Below are 14428 nucleotides of genomic sequence, written 5' to 3'. Positions count from 1 at the left end.
AAACTGGATTTTAAATTTTATGTAGAAATGATCATTGAAATGTGTGCAGTTGTGTAAATTGAGATTTTTCTTTTCTCCAACTAAAAACACTTTAGGAATTTTCAGATCAGCATCCAGAAAATGCAGCTGAAATTAAGCTGACCATGGCACAGCTGAAAATTTCCCAAGGTATTAATAGTTACTTCATCATGGTTAAAATATTTAATGGAAACATGGTTGAAATGTTTCTGAAGTAGTTGTGAGTTATGTGGTTTTTAAATTTTTGCATAATAATGAAGCAGAATAATTGCTGTTTCAGACAGCTTTTGCTCAGGTTATTCTTAAATTTTTGGAACAATTCTCAATCTCTGCCTTGAAAGTAATTAGAAGCAAAGAAATCCTAAGTTTCAAAAGACCATACTTAAACTTCGTGGATATGTTAAATGTAGAAATGCTCATCATCTGTCACTTGAAAGTATTTGCATGAAAGAAGGGTTACTTTGCATTTAGTTTTCTTAGCCGATTATACTTTGTTTATAGTTTATGACCCACATCCTCGGGAGAAGAGGCAGGGAAAACTGACATTTTTTAATCCTACAGAAAACCTGACTAGTATTTTTTGTCCATGATTTGAACCAGCCTTGAATGATTATCTAGAGCTGTATTGTCTGTATTTGGTGACCACTATTCACATGTAGCTATTTTAGGTTTAAAATTAAATGAAATTTTAAAAATCAATTCTTCATTTGTGGTAGCCACATTTCAGAGGCTTCATAACCACATGTGGCTAGTTGAACAACATAGATAAAGACATTTCTATCATAAAAAGTTCTGTCTCTGGCATAGACCACGCATTCTCGATATAGGGGTGGGATGGGGATCATTTGTTTGGGGGTGGCCAAAAAAAATTACAGATATTATGATGGCTAAAATGAAAATTCCACGGGTAAAGATGAGAATAGTTGACAACTAGAGGGGAAAAAAAAGTCTTACAAGATTCCCTTAGTGTTTAGTAATAAAAACAAAGTTGAGAAACATTGTTGGTCTTGGTACCTGGCTGGCTTAGTTGGTAGAGCATGCAACTCTTGATCTCAGGTTTGTGAGTTTGAGCCCAAGAGCATAAAGAGAACTTAAATAAATAAAGAAAGAAAGAAAGAAAGAAAGAAAGAAAGAAAGAAAGAAAGAAAGAAAGAAAGAGAGAGAGAGAGAGAGAGAGAGAGAAGAAAGAAAGAAAGAAAGAAAGAAAGAAAGAAAGAAAGAAAGAAAGAAAGAAAGAAAGAAAGAAACATTGTTGTTCCCCGTTATCTATTCTCACATTTCCTTACCTTCCTCCCTTATTTCTTTTTCCTTTTCCCACTTCTCCTTTTTCTTGCTTTTCCCCTTATTTTCTTTCCTTATCCAGTTTTCAGTTTATTTTTGAGAGGATTATTTATCATACTAAAATTACTAAGAAAGAGCTGTCATTGATTTCTATTTTGTTTTTAAAGATTCTGATAGGTTACATTATTGATATTTACAATGAGTAGAAAGTCAGTATTTTAACACAGTAGGAAATTTTCCATTGCACTCATATGTAGTAACATGTTTCAAGGTCTTTAGGGTAGGATGTCCTTTAAGTTAGAATTTGAAAAATGTTGAAATAGAACTCAGCAGACTGAGTGGGCGTTGCGAGACTCCTTTCCTATAGCATCTCTGCCATTATCTTTCTTTGTGGGTGTAAGCAAGGTATATAGTGTTTCTTAGGATTCATTTTCTTTATGTATGTGTAAGAAGAATAAATAGAGCACATTATCCCCAAGATCCCAAAGTTTGGGTATTTAGAGGTATTACAAAATGTGACTTAAATTTCTTTTTTATAATAATAATGCTTTCTTCTGTGTGATAATGATATTTTTAATCTCTCAAGGCAATATATCCAAAGCATGTCTAATATTGAGAAGCATAGAAGAGTTAAAGCATAAACCAGGCATGGTGAGTTTATAACCAAAATATTTTAAGACTAAAAAAGTAGTGGAATAATAGTCTATTGGTATGTTTAATGTTTCTTTGTATTTAATTTCTTTTTAATTCATACTGTAGAGGTAGTAGGTAAAATAGGTTACTTATCTGCTCTACATTTAATGGCATTTTGTGTTCTGCTTTGCATTGATTCGTTGTTTAGACAAATATACCAAGTACTATTTAGGCCTCATATTATCACTAAAACCCAATCTTAAATAACCTAAGACCTATATAGGGAATTTCTTATCTTAATTATTGTATCATGTCTTCAGTGTGGTATCTTGAGTTAAAATAGTTTAGTGATAACAATTTGGCCAAACAATTTAGTTTTGTTGTGTGATGATTCAAACGTTGCAGGTTGAGACCACTAATAACAGCTATGAAAGCATCTATTTCTAAGTAGAGGCTAATGCTGTCATTGGTGGTATTTACATTTATTGAACAGGGACTTTTATTCATGTCTGTATCCTCTAACACAGCTTATTTACAGTTGGCTCTTAGTAAATGTGTAACAGTATTATGGTAGTGCTTTCTCTTTTGAAGTTTCATATTTAAAGATTAGACTACAGTTCTTCAGTATTAGAATCAAATATAGAAGTTTCTGATATTTCATATCTGGCCTTTTATTACCTTTCAAGAAATTTATTCACTTCATCATTGTTAAATTTATTGGTATAAAAGTTATTCAGGTATTTCCTGTTTATCCCTTTAATATCTGTAGAACCTGTCTCATTCATGAAACTGTTTATTCAGGGATTCTTTTTTGTTTTCTAATCAGTTTAGCCAGAGATTCATCAGTTTTATTGATTTTTCTCAAAGATCCAGCTTCTTGTTTCTTTCTGTCCTCATCTCATGTTGCTCCTCCCATTCTCACTCCATTCTAGCCACATGGGTCTCCCTGCTGCCCTTCCAACACACTAGCCAAGGTTTTCACTGGCTTCTTTGTAGCTCAGGCCAGATAGAACTTATCATGGAAGTTTACCCATGCTGATGTGTACCTCACTGATCATACATTGGATGTTGCAACAGTGTTTTAGTATATAAACTAATTTTCTAAGCACTCATTCTCATCTATTATACTTACCTTGCTACACACTAGTGGTCAACTGGCACTGGTTTAAGAGGAAAGTTATATTTTATAGATAACTACACTTTGGGAATCACTGTTATATATGGTATTTCTAGTGATTATGGTCTAGAAAGATAATAAATTTTATGATGAATTTGGTACTGGCAGAGAGCCTAACCTTTATATGCTTTTTTTTTTTCCAGTTTTTTTCATTTTCAAAAAACTTACTATGGGAGAAAAGGGGGAATTTTATTCATTAATTTATACTTTTCCCTGGTTAGGTATCTGCATTAGTGACCATGTACAGCCATGAAGAGGATATTGATAGTGCCATTGAGGTCTTCACACAAGCTATCCAGTGGTATCAAAACCATCAGGTAAACAAATGGAGTAAATGGTTATGAGGGCATGTTTTTACATGAAAAGAAAAAGCTGCAGTAGTGAACTCAAGTTACAAAAATTGAAGTATTCCAAGTTGCTGTTTAAAGAATGGAATACTGTTGGATTGTCAAATTAATCTTTTAAGTATACCAGATCCAAGTAAATTTATTAGAAATAAGAATTATTTTAAAATGGAGAAAAAAAACTCAGTTATGGTTTTGAAGTCCTTTCTAGTTTGTTATGTTTGTGTATAATCTCAAAAAATAATAATACATGAGTGCATATAGGAGTGCTCATCTTTAGTGGCTAGAGAACTCATGGATGGTAGTAAGTGGTGGAACAATAAATACATGCAATAATTGTATCTCATGTTTCCATGGAATAGGAACATCTTCATTTTTTCCAGTATGGGTCTTTATAAGTTGGCAATATCCAACTTATAAATATACATGCACACATGTGGCATTTATACTGTTGGCACTATTAGCAGTGTTGGGATATCAGTGTTTGGAGAAATACTTTGTTGATTTTGAGAACTATGGTGATATATCTTTAAGATTTGATTATGAAAAAATATTTCTAGTTGTAGATAATCTAAAAAGAGATAGATTGTGTTCCAAATTCATAAATTGGTCATCATTTGTATAATTTGTCTACCTCCCTCCCCATATGTTTTTGTGATTTTTGTTGTTTCATGCATTCAATAAAACTTTGAGGAATTTGATGGATAGGGCCATCTTAAAGATCTAATGAATATGGTAACTTCACGAACTTGGTAGATATCTACCTTAAAGATTTTTTTCCTTTTATTGAACCTTTAGCCCAAATCTTCTGCTCATTTGTCCTTGATAAGAGAAGCTGCAAACTTCAAACTCAAATATGGGCGGAAGAAAGAGGCAATTAGTGACCTAGAACAGCTATGGAAGTAAGTTCTGAAAGGTAGAGATATAAAAATGCAAATTTATTGCTGTTACTTGACACAAGGAATTATTTTGCTTGTTTATGTTACTTTTTCCAGTTTTATAAACTGTTCATTAACTTTCTTTCATTCTTTTTTTAGACAAAATCCAAAAGATATTCACACCCTGGCGCAGCTTATTTCTGCTTACTCACTTGTAGATCCTGAGAAGGCAAAAGCGTATCCTTTTGATTATTCTTCCAGACAGCTCCCAAGTAGTGTGCTAGATCCCTTCCAATACCTATTTTGGCCACGGCTTTTTCTGTTGTAAATTTCAACAGACTGAACACTTTTCTAACTAGTAAGAGCAAAAATTAGAATTTATTGATTAACATGACTGAAAAATACAGTAATAGATCCATCTTGGGGCATAGTTTGATTTTTCCAGAAGCAAAAATGAGGTCAACAGGATGCAGCTTATATCAGGTTCAAGTACAGCAGCAAAAAAGAAAAAAAGCATATTTTATTTGGGTAGTTGTGAAAGATTCTGAAATGTCTTTTTGATTGAACTCTCTTAGGTTGCATACCCATCTCAAACATTTACTGAAAATAAGAGATTCAGTGTCCTGATTGGCTGAGTTTGAATCATGTGCTACTTCAGTCAGGGTGTGCTCCCAAATGCAACGTGGAGTGGTAGATGCTAAGCAGCCACAAGTCAAAACCCTTGTAGTGAGCAAATCTATGTTTGATAGTTGTTTTGGAATATAGATTTTATTAAGCCCCCATTTCAAAGCACAGCACCAACTTAAGGAATAAATGATTAGATTATGCCTCCTTTATTTAGATATATAATATGTAATTGATTTTATCATCTGATTTGTTATTCTATAGAAGATTTGAGAATTTTTTTACTTTTGACAAAAGACAAAGATTTTTTCTTTTGGCAGACATATATATGTGTATATATTGTGTTCCTGAACTCCTGTTTGATCCCAGCCTTAGTAAACACCTGCCCTCATCAGATAGTATGTCTCTAAAAGTAGATGTCGAGGCTCTTGAAAATTCTCCTGGTGCTACTTACATTCGGAAAAAGGGTGGAAAAGTTGCTGGAGATAGTCAACCAAAGGAACAAGGGTAATGTTTTCATTGTAACATTCACTAATGTGGACTTCAAATTACATAAGGAATGAAAAATACATTCTCTGAAAATACCTTGTGAATAAAGTTTAGTCCCCCTTGTTTCTTTTCCCCTTCTTTTTTGCTAAACCCAGTTAGTCCTCATCCTGTTTACCACCTCCCCCCATCCCACACCAAATTAACCTTTGGTATTGAGTGTATATACTTTAGGATCTTCTTTGTGATTACACACAAAGGTGATTTAGAAATACTTTCCTTGGATTGGTGTATTTTTTGTTTTTTTGCAGAAGAGGGTTATATTGTACTTATTGTTTTCCACCTTGCTTTCATTTACTAAGTCGTGGAGATTTCTCCATATTCTTTTTTTTTTTTTTTTTTTTTTTTAAGATTTTAACTTATTAGAGAGAGAGAGAGTGAGCATGAACAGGGGGAGGGGTAGAGGGAGAAGCAAATTCACCACTGAGCCCAATGCCAGGCTCTATCCCAGGGCCCTGGGATCATGACCTGAGTTGAAAGCAGATGCTTAACAGACTGAACCACCCAGGCGCCCCTTCTCCATATTCTTAGCATAGACATATTTCATTCTTTTTATGCATAGTATTCCATTAGCTGAATGTCTCTGCTTTATTTACCTGTAAGTGTTTATGTACATTTAGTACATCATCTAATAATTCTATACCAGTTAAGATGAGGTTTATTTTGCTGATTTGGAGGAAAGATTAACTGGCTTCATTAATTTTAAAAAAGGTCAAATTCTGATTCTTATTCTCCCACCTGGCCATCTTAGAAATACAGTGGAGGCCTACTCAGTGAAATGTTTAAGATTCTATGAATAAAGACTTGGGATGAATAGAGAATGGAAGAAATATAACCCTTCCCCAAATTTGTGGTTTTTATGGTTTTTCACTCTTTTCTCCTTTTTTTTTTTTTTTTTTAATTTTTATTTATTTATGATAGTCATAGAGAGAGAGAGAGAGAGAGAGAGAGAGAGAGGCAGAGACACAGGAGGAGGGAGAAGCAGGCTCCATGCACCGGAAGCCCGACGTGGGATTCAAACCCAGGTCTCCAGGATCGCGCCCTGGGCCAAAGGCAGGCGCCAAACCGCTGCGCCACCCAGGGATCCCTCTTTTCTCCTTTTTTGAATGCCTTTTGAAGTGTAAAATTTTTTCCCAACTTAAAAAAAATACATCAGCAATAGTATATGAGTAACTTCATTATGAACTCTGGTAAAAAAAAAACCATTGTCATCATCATAACAGATTTTTAAATGAAGAATTGGAGTCTCAAAGATACTACCTTGTTCCAAATTCCATTTCATCATATGAGTCTCACCCACTTCAAGCCTTATCAAGAAACCCAAAATAAAAAATTCAAGCCAAATCTTAAGGGGATTTTCAAATAATGCCTGTTTAAAGATTTTCTTTTCTTCTCTTTTCTTTTCCTTCCCTTCTTTCCTTCCTTCTTCCTTCTTTCCTTACTCCATTCCTTCCTTAGAAAGTAGGTTCCATGCTCAGCATGGAGCCCAGTATAGAACTTGAACTCATAACCCTGAAATCAAGACCTGAGCTAAGACCAAGAGTTGGGTACCTGAACTGATGAACCATCCAGGCACTCCCTATTTAAATATGTTCAGTATTTTTTTTCCTTATCCAAAACAGAGTTGAGTAATTAGTAAGAATATAGTTCTTTTCTAATCTTTTAGTGTTCTCTTTTTCATTAGGCAATTATTAAGGCATTGACCTTTTTAGGCTTTTAAATTTCAGCATGTTATTTTCATTAGGCATTATTAAAGCCTTTTATGATAACTTTTGGATACAAAGGCTTAATTTTTTTGTTTTTGTGGGTTTTTTTTTTTTTTTTTTTTTAAGATTTTATTTTAAGTAATCTTTGTACCCAACATGGGGCTTGAATTCACAGTGCTGAGATCAGGAGTAACATGACTGAGCCAGCCAGGCACCCCATAGGTTTAGTTTCTTTTGAAGATACACTGTGTCATTGATATAAGTCATGATCCTTGCCCTTTAAAGAACCTAAGTCTAGCTAAAAGAACCTAAGTCTAGCAGAAGGAAATATTGTAGTAATTGCAATAACGGTTGTGTGTTCTGTGATTGTGTGGGGCATAGAGGAGTACCCCAGAGAGTATAGTCCTTCCTGAGGACAGTCAGGGGTAGGAAATCACCTCATGGAGGAATGGAGGAGGGGGTAGTATTGACTCTTGAGAGGGATGAATTAGGCAAAGCGTGAGCAAGGGCAAAGGAGTAAGAAATGGCAAAGAAGCTTTGAGAAATTATAGACATGGCTGTAGAGTGATTTGTAGAGAGACAATTTAGATCATTGAATAATCTGGATGAAAGTTGAAGCTCTAAAATTAGATACTTGTGTTGTGCCTCTTACTCTTCAGGATACCCTGAAAGAACTTGCACAATTGAATGACTCGGTAGAATGAATTTTTTTTTTAAGATTTTTTTTTTTTTTTAAGACTTTATTCATGAGAGACACACAGAGAGAGAGAGAGAGGCAGAGACACAGGCAGAGGGAGAAGCAGGCTCCATGCAGGGAGCCTGACTTGGGACTCAGTTCCGGGTCTCCAGGATCAGGCCCTGGGCTGAAGGTGGCGCTAAACCACTGAGCCACCTGGGCCGCCTGGTAGAATGAATTTTTGACAGATATTGTTGTTCTCATCTTTTTAGCTCGCTGTTTCTTGTAGTTTCCATAGAGGTGAGGTATGTCTTGTGTGATTATGTATAGAGATATTTTTTTGGTCTTTGTCTTATAGCCATCAGAGTACTTAATTATTTTGAAGTGTTTTCTTGATTTCTTATGCTCCTTTTGCCACCCCTCCTTTTTTTAGTGTACTTAATAAAGATTTTACTTAAGTTCAGTAAACTCACCAGGTTCAAGATTTGAAAGATAAAAACCTATAAAGTTAAAGCTTCCTCCCATCCCTGTGTACTCTCCTCTCTCTAAGGTCACAACCAATGTTGTCTCACATGTGGTCCCAGAGATACTCTTTGCTATCTGACTCTAGTTTTGCCAAACATGTAACTTAATGTAGTATTGTAGATTTTCATGCTTGTGCAGATTTCTTATCTTTTTACATAGACTTAATGTGTGGCCATGTAAATGGTATCTGTTTTCTGAAAACATAGCTAACCGTCTTTTTTTAAACCACTTTCCAAAAACTGTAGTTTGTGAAGTTTGATTAAACTTAACCAGTATTAATATCCCAGCAAGTTTATAAACTTTGGTGAGACAGTGCCAAATCTTAAATGCCTTTATGATAAAGTGCCCAGCTCATTCTTTTGTACATGTTTAATGCTGTATAAATATTTTATGATGATGGTAATGATTTTTCTTTTTTTCTTTTCTCTCTTTTTTTTTTTTTTTTTTTTTTGCAGACAGGGAGATTTGAAAAAGAAGAAGAAAAAAAAGAAGGGTAAAGATTTTTTTTCCTTTTTTTACCTTTAGAGTTTACAAGATAAAAGCTTGAGTTTAGGCCAGTATAAAAATCTTCAGACCTAAAAATACTTCTCCTTTTCTGTCTTTGAATACTGACTTTTGTCTTGACTATAGCTAATACTTAGGGTTTGTTTGGTTTTTGTTTTTTTTTTTTACTTTAAAGAGTACAACTCTAGAGACTGATTGCCTGAATTCAGATTGTTGCTGTAATTACATTGCTCTTTTGCTGTGACTGTGAACAGATTACTTAATATACCTGCCTGAATTTTTCATTTTTAAAATGGAATGTGTTATTATATTCCTCATAGGACTAAATGAGATACTGCATGTAAAAAGATCTCAGAATGATGCCTAACACACAGTAAGCCTTTATACATGAGGGTGCTTTCAGCTACAAACTAAACTCCATCAAACTGGTTATTTATGAAAATGGCTGTGTAGAGGAAAGGTTAACTGATCTAGAAGTTGTATTTCTGTTTTGTTTTTCTGTTTACAAAACTGAATGCCATTAGAATCATTGTTTGAAAAAAAAAAAAGAATCATTGTTTGTTAAAAGGGTCAGGGCTTTTTTTTTTTTTTTTTAAGATTTATTTTAAAGAGTACATGCTGGGTGGGATGTGGGATCGGAGGGAGAGGGCAGAGTCCCAAGCAGACTCCATGCTGAGTGCGGAGCCCAACACAGGGTTCAGTCTCAAGACCCCACGCTGAAACCAAAAGTTGGATGCTCAGTCAACTGCACCATCCAGGTGCCCCTGGAGCTTGTCATTTATATCCAACAGTTCAAAAAAGGCCTTTCTGCAGTTGTCATGTCTTTCCCAACAATCTCATGGGCCAGCATAGGTCATAGGTCAATGTCTAAGGTGAACCATTAACCAAGGGAATGCCATGCATTGATTAGTTTAGGCTGTGTTCTTAATTCCTGGCAAGAGTGGGTAGGATTACTGTGTTTGACTTCAATTAGTCAGAAGTTATCCCCGGAGCCACCTACCTGTTCCTGAGTCTGGGAAATCTGTGGTATAAATCAGATTCATTCTTCCTGTCTCTTTCCTTCTTTCCTTCCTTTACTTTTTCTTTTTTAAGTAGGCTGCATGCCCAACATGGGGCTCAGACTCACAAACCTGAGATTGAGTCACATGCTAAAAGTTGTTTTATGTATTGGTAATACTGCAAGGGAACAGCTGTTAACTATAGGTAGCAGTAATCTGCAGTATCACTCTTTTCTTTCTTTTTTTTTTTCCAGAAGAGTATTTTTTAAAACTTAGAAGTGATACATGCTCATTCTAAAAAGAAACAAAATCTCTATCTTATAAAATGGCATAAAGCATGTAAAATTTCTTACCCAAAAATTCATGCTCCCAGAGAATTACAATTAACTTTTTTGTATACAGAAACTTTTTTTAAAAAAAAAGATTTTATTTATTTATTCATGAGAGACACAGAGAGAGAGGCAGAGATACAGGCAGAGGGAGAAGTAGGCTCCGTACAGGGAGCCCGATGTGGGATCCGATCCTGGGCCTCCAGGATCATCACACCCTGGGCCAAAGGCAGTGCTAAACCGCTGAGCCACCCAGGCTGCCCTAGAAACATTTATTATACATGTACATGCTCAGTCAATAAAGGTTTTTACAAAATTGAATGAACAGTGTCTTCAGGGTAATTTATTTTATTTTAAAAGATTTTGCTTATTTATTCATGAGAGACACAGAGAGGCAGAGACATAGGCAGAGGGAGAAGCAAGTCCCCTGCGGGGAGCCCAATGTGGGACTTGATCCCAGGACCCTGGGATAACGACCTGAGCCAAAGGCAGATGCTCAACCACTAAGCCACCCAGGCATTCCAGGATAATTTGTTTTAATCTTCTACTTTAGATCATATTGCGCAGACATTTTTCCAAATTATTAAATATAGATGTACTTTTTAACCTATAGCTATGGCTTCCTATAGTGTGGGCATACTCTAAAGATTTATTTTAGAGAGTGCATGAGTAGGGGGAGGGGCAGAGAGAGAGAGAGAGAGAGAAGCAGACTCCCCACTCTGCATGGAACATGATTTCGGGGCTCAATCCCATGACCCTTAAATCATGACCTGAGCCAACATCAAGAGTTGGACACTCAACCGCCTGAGCCACCTTATATGTAACTTTGTGTCTTATGGATATCTGCAGGATAAATTTCTGAAGCTATAAATTTTGACTGACACTGTCAAATTGCTCTCTACAAAGGCTGTATGTTACACCTCTGCCATAGTGTTTGAGTGTTTCTCACTATCCCATCAACACTATTACTGCTTTTAATATTTGTTAGTTTGATAGAATTTTATTACCTTTTTCATTTCTAATTAGGTGGAACATTTTTTTCACATGATTAAGGACTTCTGTTTCTCCTGGCTTACCCTAATTACAGCAATGCTCATTCTCCTTTGCATTATTTATCTACTGATTTTCAAGATCTCCTTCTATATTAAGAATAGCAGTCCACCCGATTGCATAGTATGCAAATATTTTTTTGTTATTTCTCTTAAAAATTTATCTCTTATCAAATGATATTAAACATTTTTTATATAGGGACACCTGACTGACTCAGAAGAGCATATGACTCTTGATCTTAGGGTTGTGAGTTTGGGCCTCACTTTGTAGAGATTACTTAAAAATAAATGAAACTTTAAAAAGGTCTTTTTTTTAAGATTTTATTTATTTGAGAGAAAGTGCCTGAGCGATGAGTGGGTGGGTGGGTGTGGAGGAGCAGCAGATTCCCCACTGAGCAGGTAGCCTGATGCAGGACTCAGTCCCAGGACTTTGGGATCATGACCTGGGCTGAAGGCAGACACTTAACTGACTGAACCACCCAGCCACCACACCCCGCCCTCCCCCCAGTTTTTTTAATTTATTTTTTATTTTTTATTTTAATTTTTATTTATTTATGATAGTCACAGAGAGAGAGAGAGAGGCAGAGACACAGGCAGAGGGAGAAGCAGGCTCCATGCACCGAGAGCCTGACATGGGACTCGATCCCGGGTCTCCAGGATCACGCCCCGGGCCAAAGGCAGGCGCCAAACTGCTGCGCCACCCAGGGATCCCCCGCCCCCCAGTTTTTTTTAATAGATACATCTATAAAGTCTTCCTTTATGGCTTCTGAATTTTGTATCATGCTTATTAATAAGGCCTTTTCCTGTCTATATTATACAAATAAAACATTCTCAGATGAACTTATTTCAGTTTTAATGTTACTTATTTGCAGTCCAGGACACATTTTTTAAGCAAACTATCTTGAAAACATTACGGACATATCTCATTTCTTTATTGCTTGTTACACAGGAAAACTACCTAAAAATTATGACCCAAAGGTGACCCCAGATCCAGAAAGATGGCTACCAATGCGAGAACGTTCTTACTACCGGGGAAGAAAGAAGGGAAAAAAGAAGGATCAGATTGGAAAAGGGACCCAGGGAGCAACTGCAGGAGCTTCATCTGAACTGTAAGTCATTGCTCCTCAAATGAAGTCCCTCGGAGCATAGGTCAATTCTTTCTCAGATGGACTCAGGATCATTAGTAAGAATTTTTAAAATGTATTTTAGCTGTAAGGAATATAGTCAGATATCTTTAATGTTTTGCAGTGCTTATGTAAAAGAAAATGTTTCTGGTTTGATTATATTGTTAATACTAGGATTGTAGAATTGTATTATAGATGTTAGGATTCTGGTGTCTTCAAAAGGAAGCTAAATACACGGAGTCATTCAACAGAATAAATAGGTAAACAGATACTATAAATAAGATGATGAGAAAAGTATTAAAGATGTTACTGAATTCATTTTTACATTATAGGATTCTAAGTCATTTAAATTTTTTTCCTATGCTTTCTAAAAATTGGCATGAACCATATATTACTATTTCCTTAATTATAAAGCAGTTAAAATTGTATTCAAAAGAAAAAATTGATAGCAAGTTGAAGAGCCCACTTTAAAAGAAATAGAGTATGTGTGGGAGATTGTTAGGAGTAGGAAGTGAAAGCCACGTATATACGTTTTTATAGCCTTTTCCTTTGTTGAATATATGAATGACCAACACTTTCCTGATCTGATGGTTTCAGGGATGCCAGTAAAACTGTGAGCAGCCCACCGACCTCCCCAAGACCTGGCAGTGCAGCAACAGCATCTGCATCTACAAGTAATATCATACCCCCAAGACACCAGAAACCTGCAGGGGCTCCAGCAACAAAAAAGAAACAGCAACAGAAAAAGAAGAAAGGTGGAAAAGGTGGCTGGTGATTAAAGCATTCTTGTTTTCAGGCTATTTTTAGTCTCACTGACACTAGGAACACAATAAAGGTAACACAGCAAGAAGCACAGAGCTACTCCCCTCTCCCATCCCCATGTTTTCATGAAATTATTTTCTTGCACATCCCCCAGGAAAACATCTTCCTCAAACTCTGCCTACTCAGACTTGGCCTACTTTACCATCCAGCTTTGCACAGATGATAAGGACTCAAAATTGGGCATTTTTCCACCTTGATCTCTGTTGCATTCTTTCTCTTTGTGTGCTGTGATCTGGTGTTTTTTTCAGTTTCACCAACAATGCATGTTATCCAGAGTTTCCTAGGATTTAAACAGAAACTACTTCTGTTTCAACTAGAGTCTGAAGATACTTGTTCATATCAAATCCCACTTTAAATTATGTCTTAGGAGGCCTTAGGAGACTGAAAGTGGAATCTTCTGAGCATTCCAAGTATCTGCTTAGAGATATCATGTGATAAAAAGGGACCTTATTACACACTGGTGTTCTTCACTTCATTATATGAATGACCACAGGAAAACTAAAGTAAATGTCACCAGTTTTAACCATACATCCTGTCATGTGATCCTGGAGTATGGGATACCGAATACACATACTATATAAATAGTAATGAAATGTGTGTGTGTCATATATACGCACATATACACATATATATAAATTAGGACTCCTCTGCACCCCATTTTGTTTTCACATTATGATAACATTATGCTGATTTAGCATTAAAGAACTCAAGGAAAATGTAGCAGTGTTGCAAGAAGTTGACTCTTAGACCCAGTGTTCTGAGGTCAGATGGGTTTGGAGTGTCTCAATCAGAAAGATTTCACGGCCCTGTCAAGAGCATGAACATTGACTTTTGAGGTAGAGGGGAAACCCTCCAGAGTTCAATAGTGGGCATTATTAGAACTTAACAGAACTGTTCGCCCCATTAACAGATACTAAAATGACTCGCCTTCGTCATTTGGGGTACAACTATTCATTACCCTTCTCAAAGTAATGAAGTATTGTACATTCAGTCTGGTGTCAGTGTTGCTCTGGTCTTCTTGCTTGCAAGCCACTTTCCCATTGAACAGCTCTGAGACAGACATGCTGGGATGCCCACCCTTGTTAGTATTCATTTTGTACTGCCCAGATAGCATTGAATTTAGACTTTGAGTATTTCCTTGTGATCATATTACTTCATCCTTGTTAATAAAGTGCTGCTGTGTTGGACTCTGAA

The 14428-nt window shown here is 36.0% G+C and overlaps 1 protein-coding gene across 1 annotated transcript in view; it reads left to right on the top strand.

The window, feature by feature from the left end:
- SRP72 (signal recognition particle 72) overlaps positions 1 to 14428 on the top strand; it is a 30064-nt gene extending 15636 nt beyond the window's left edge. The window contains exons 11-19 of the mRNA XM_026003569.2: positions 96 to 168; positions 1886 to 1950; positions 3331 to 3426; positions 4252 to 4355; positions 4491 to 4568; positions 5325 to 5462; positions 8864 to 8901; positions 12238 to 12397; positions 13010 to 14428. Of these exons, the coding sequence (XP_025859354.1) occupies positions 96 to 168; positions 1886 to 1950; positions 3331 to 3426; positions 4252 to 4355; positions 4491 to 4568; positions 5325 to 5462; positions 8864 to 8901; positions 12238 to 12397; positions 13010 to 13187 (930 nt within the window). The 3' untranslated portion in view covers positions 13188 to 14428. The remainder of the gene's footprint in view (positions 1 to 95; positions 169 to 1885; positions 1951 to 3330; positions 3427 to 4251; positions 4356 to 4490; positions 4569 to 5324; positions 5463 to 8863; positions 8902 to 12237; positions 12398 to 13009) is intronic.

Source organism: Vulpes vulpes, chromosome 2 (genome assembly GCF_048418805.1).
Source record: "Vulpes vulpes isolate BD-2025 chromosome 2, VulVul3, whole genome shotgun sequence".
Classification (NCBI taxonomy): Eukaryota; Metazoa; Chordata; class Mammalia; order Carnivora; family Canidae; genus Vulpes; species Vulpes vulpes.
Note: the sequence above shows the minus strand (reverse complement) of the source record. Positions and strands in the feature narration are given on the sequence as shown.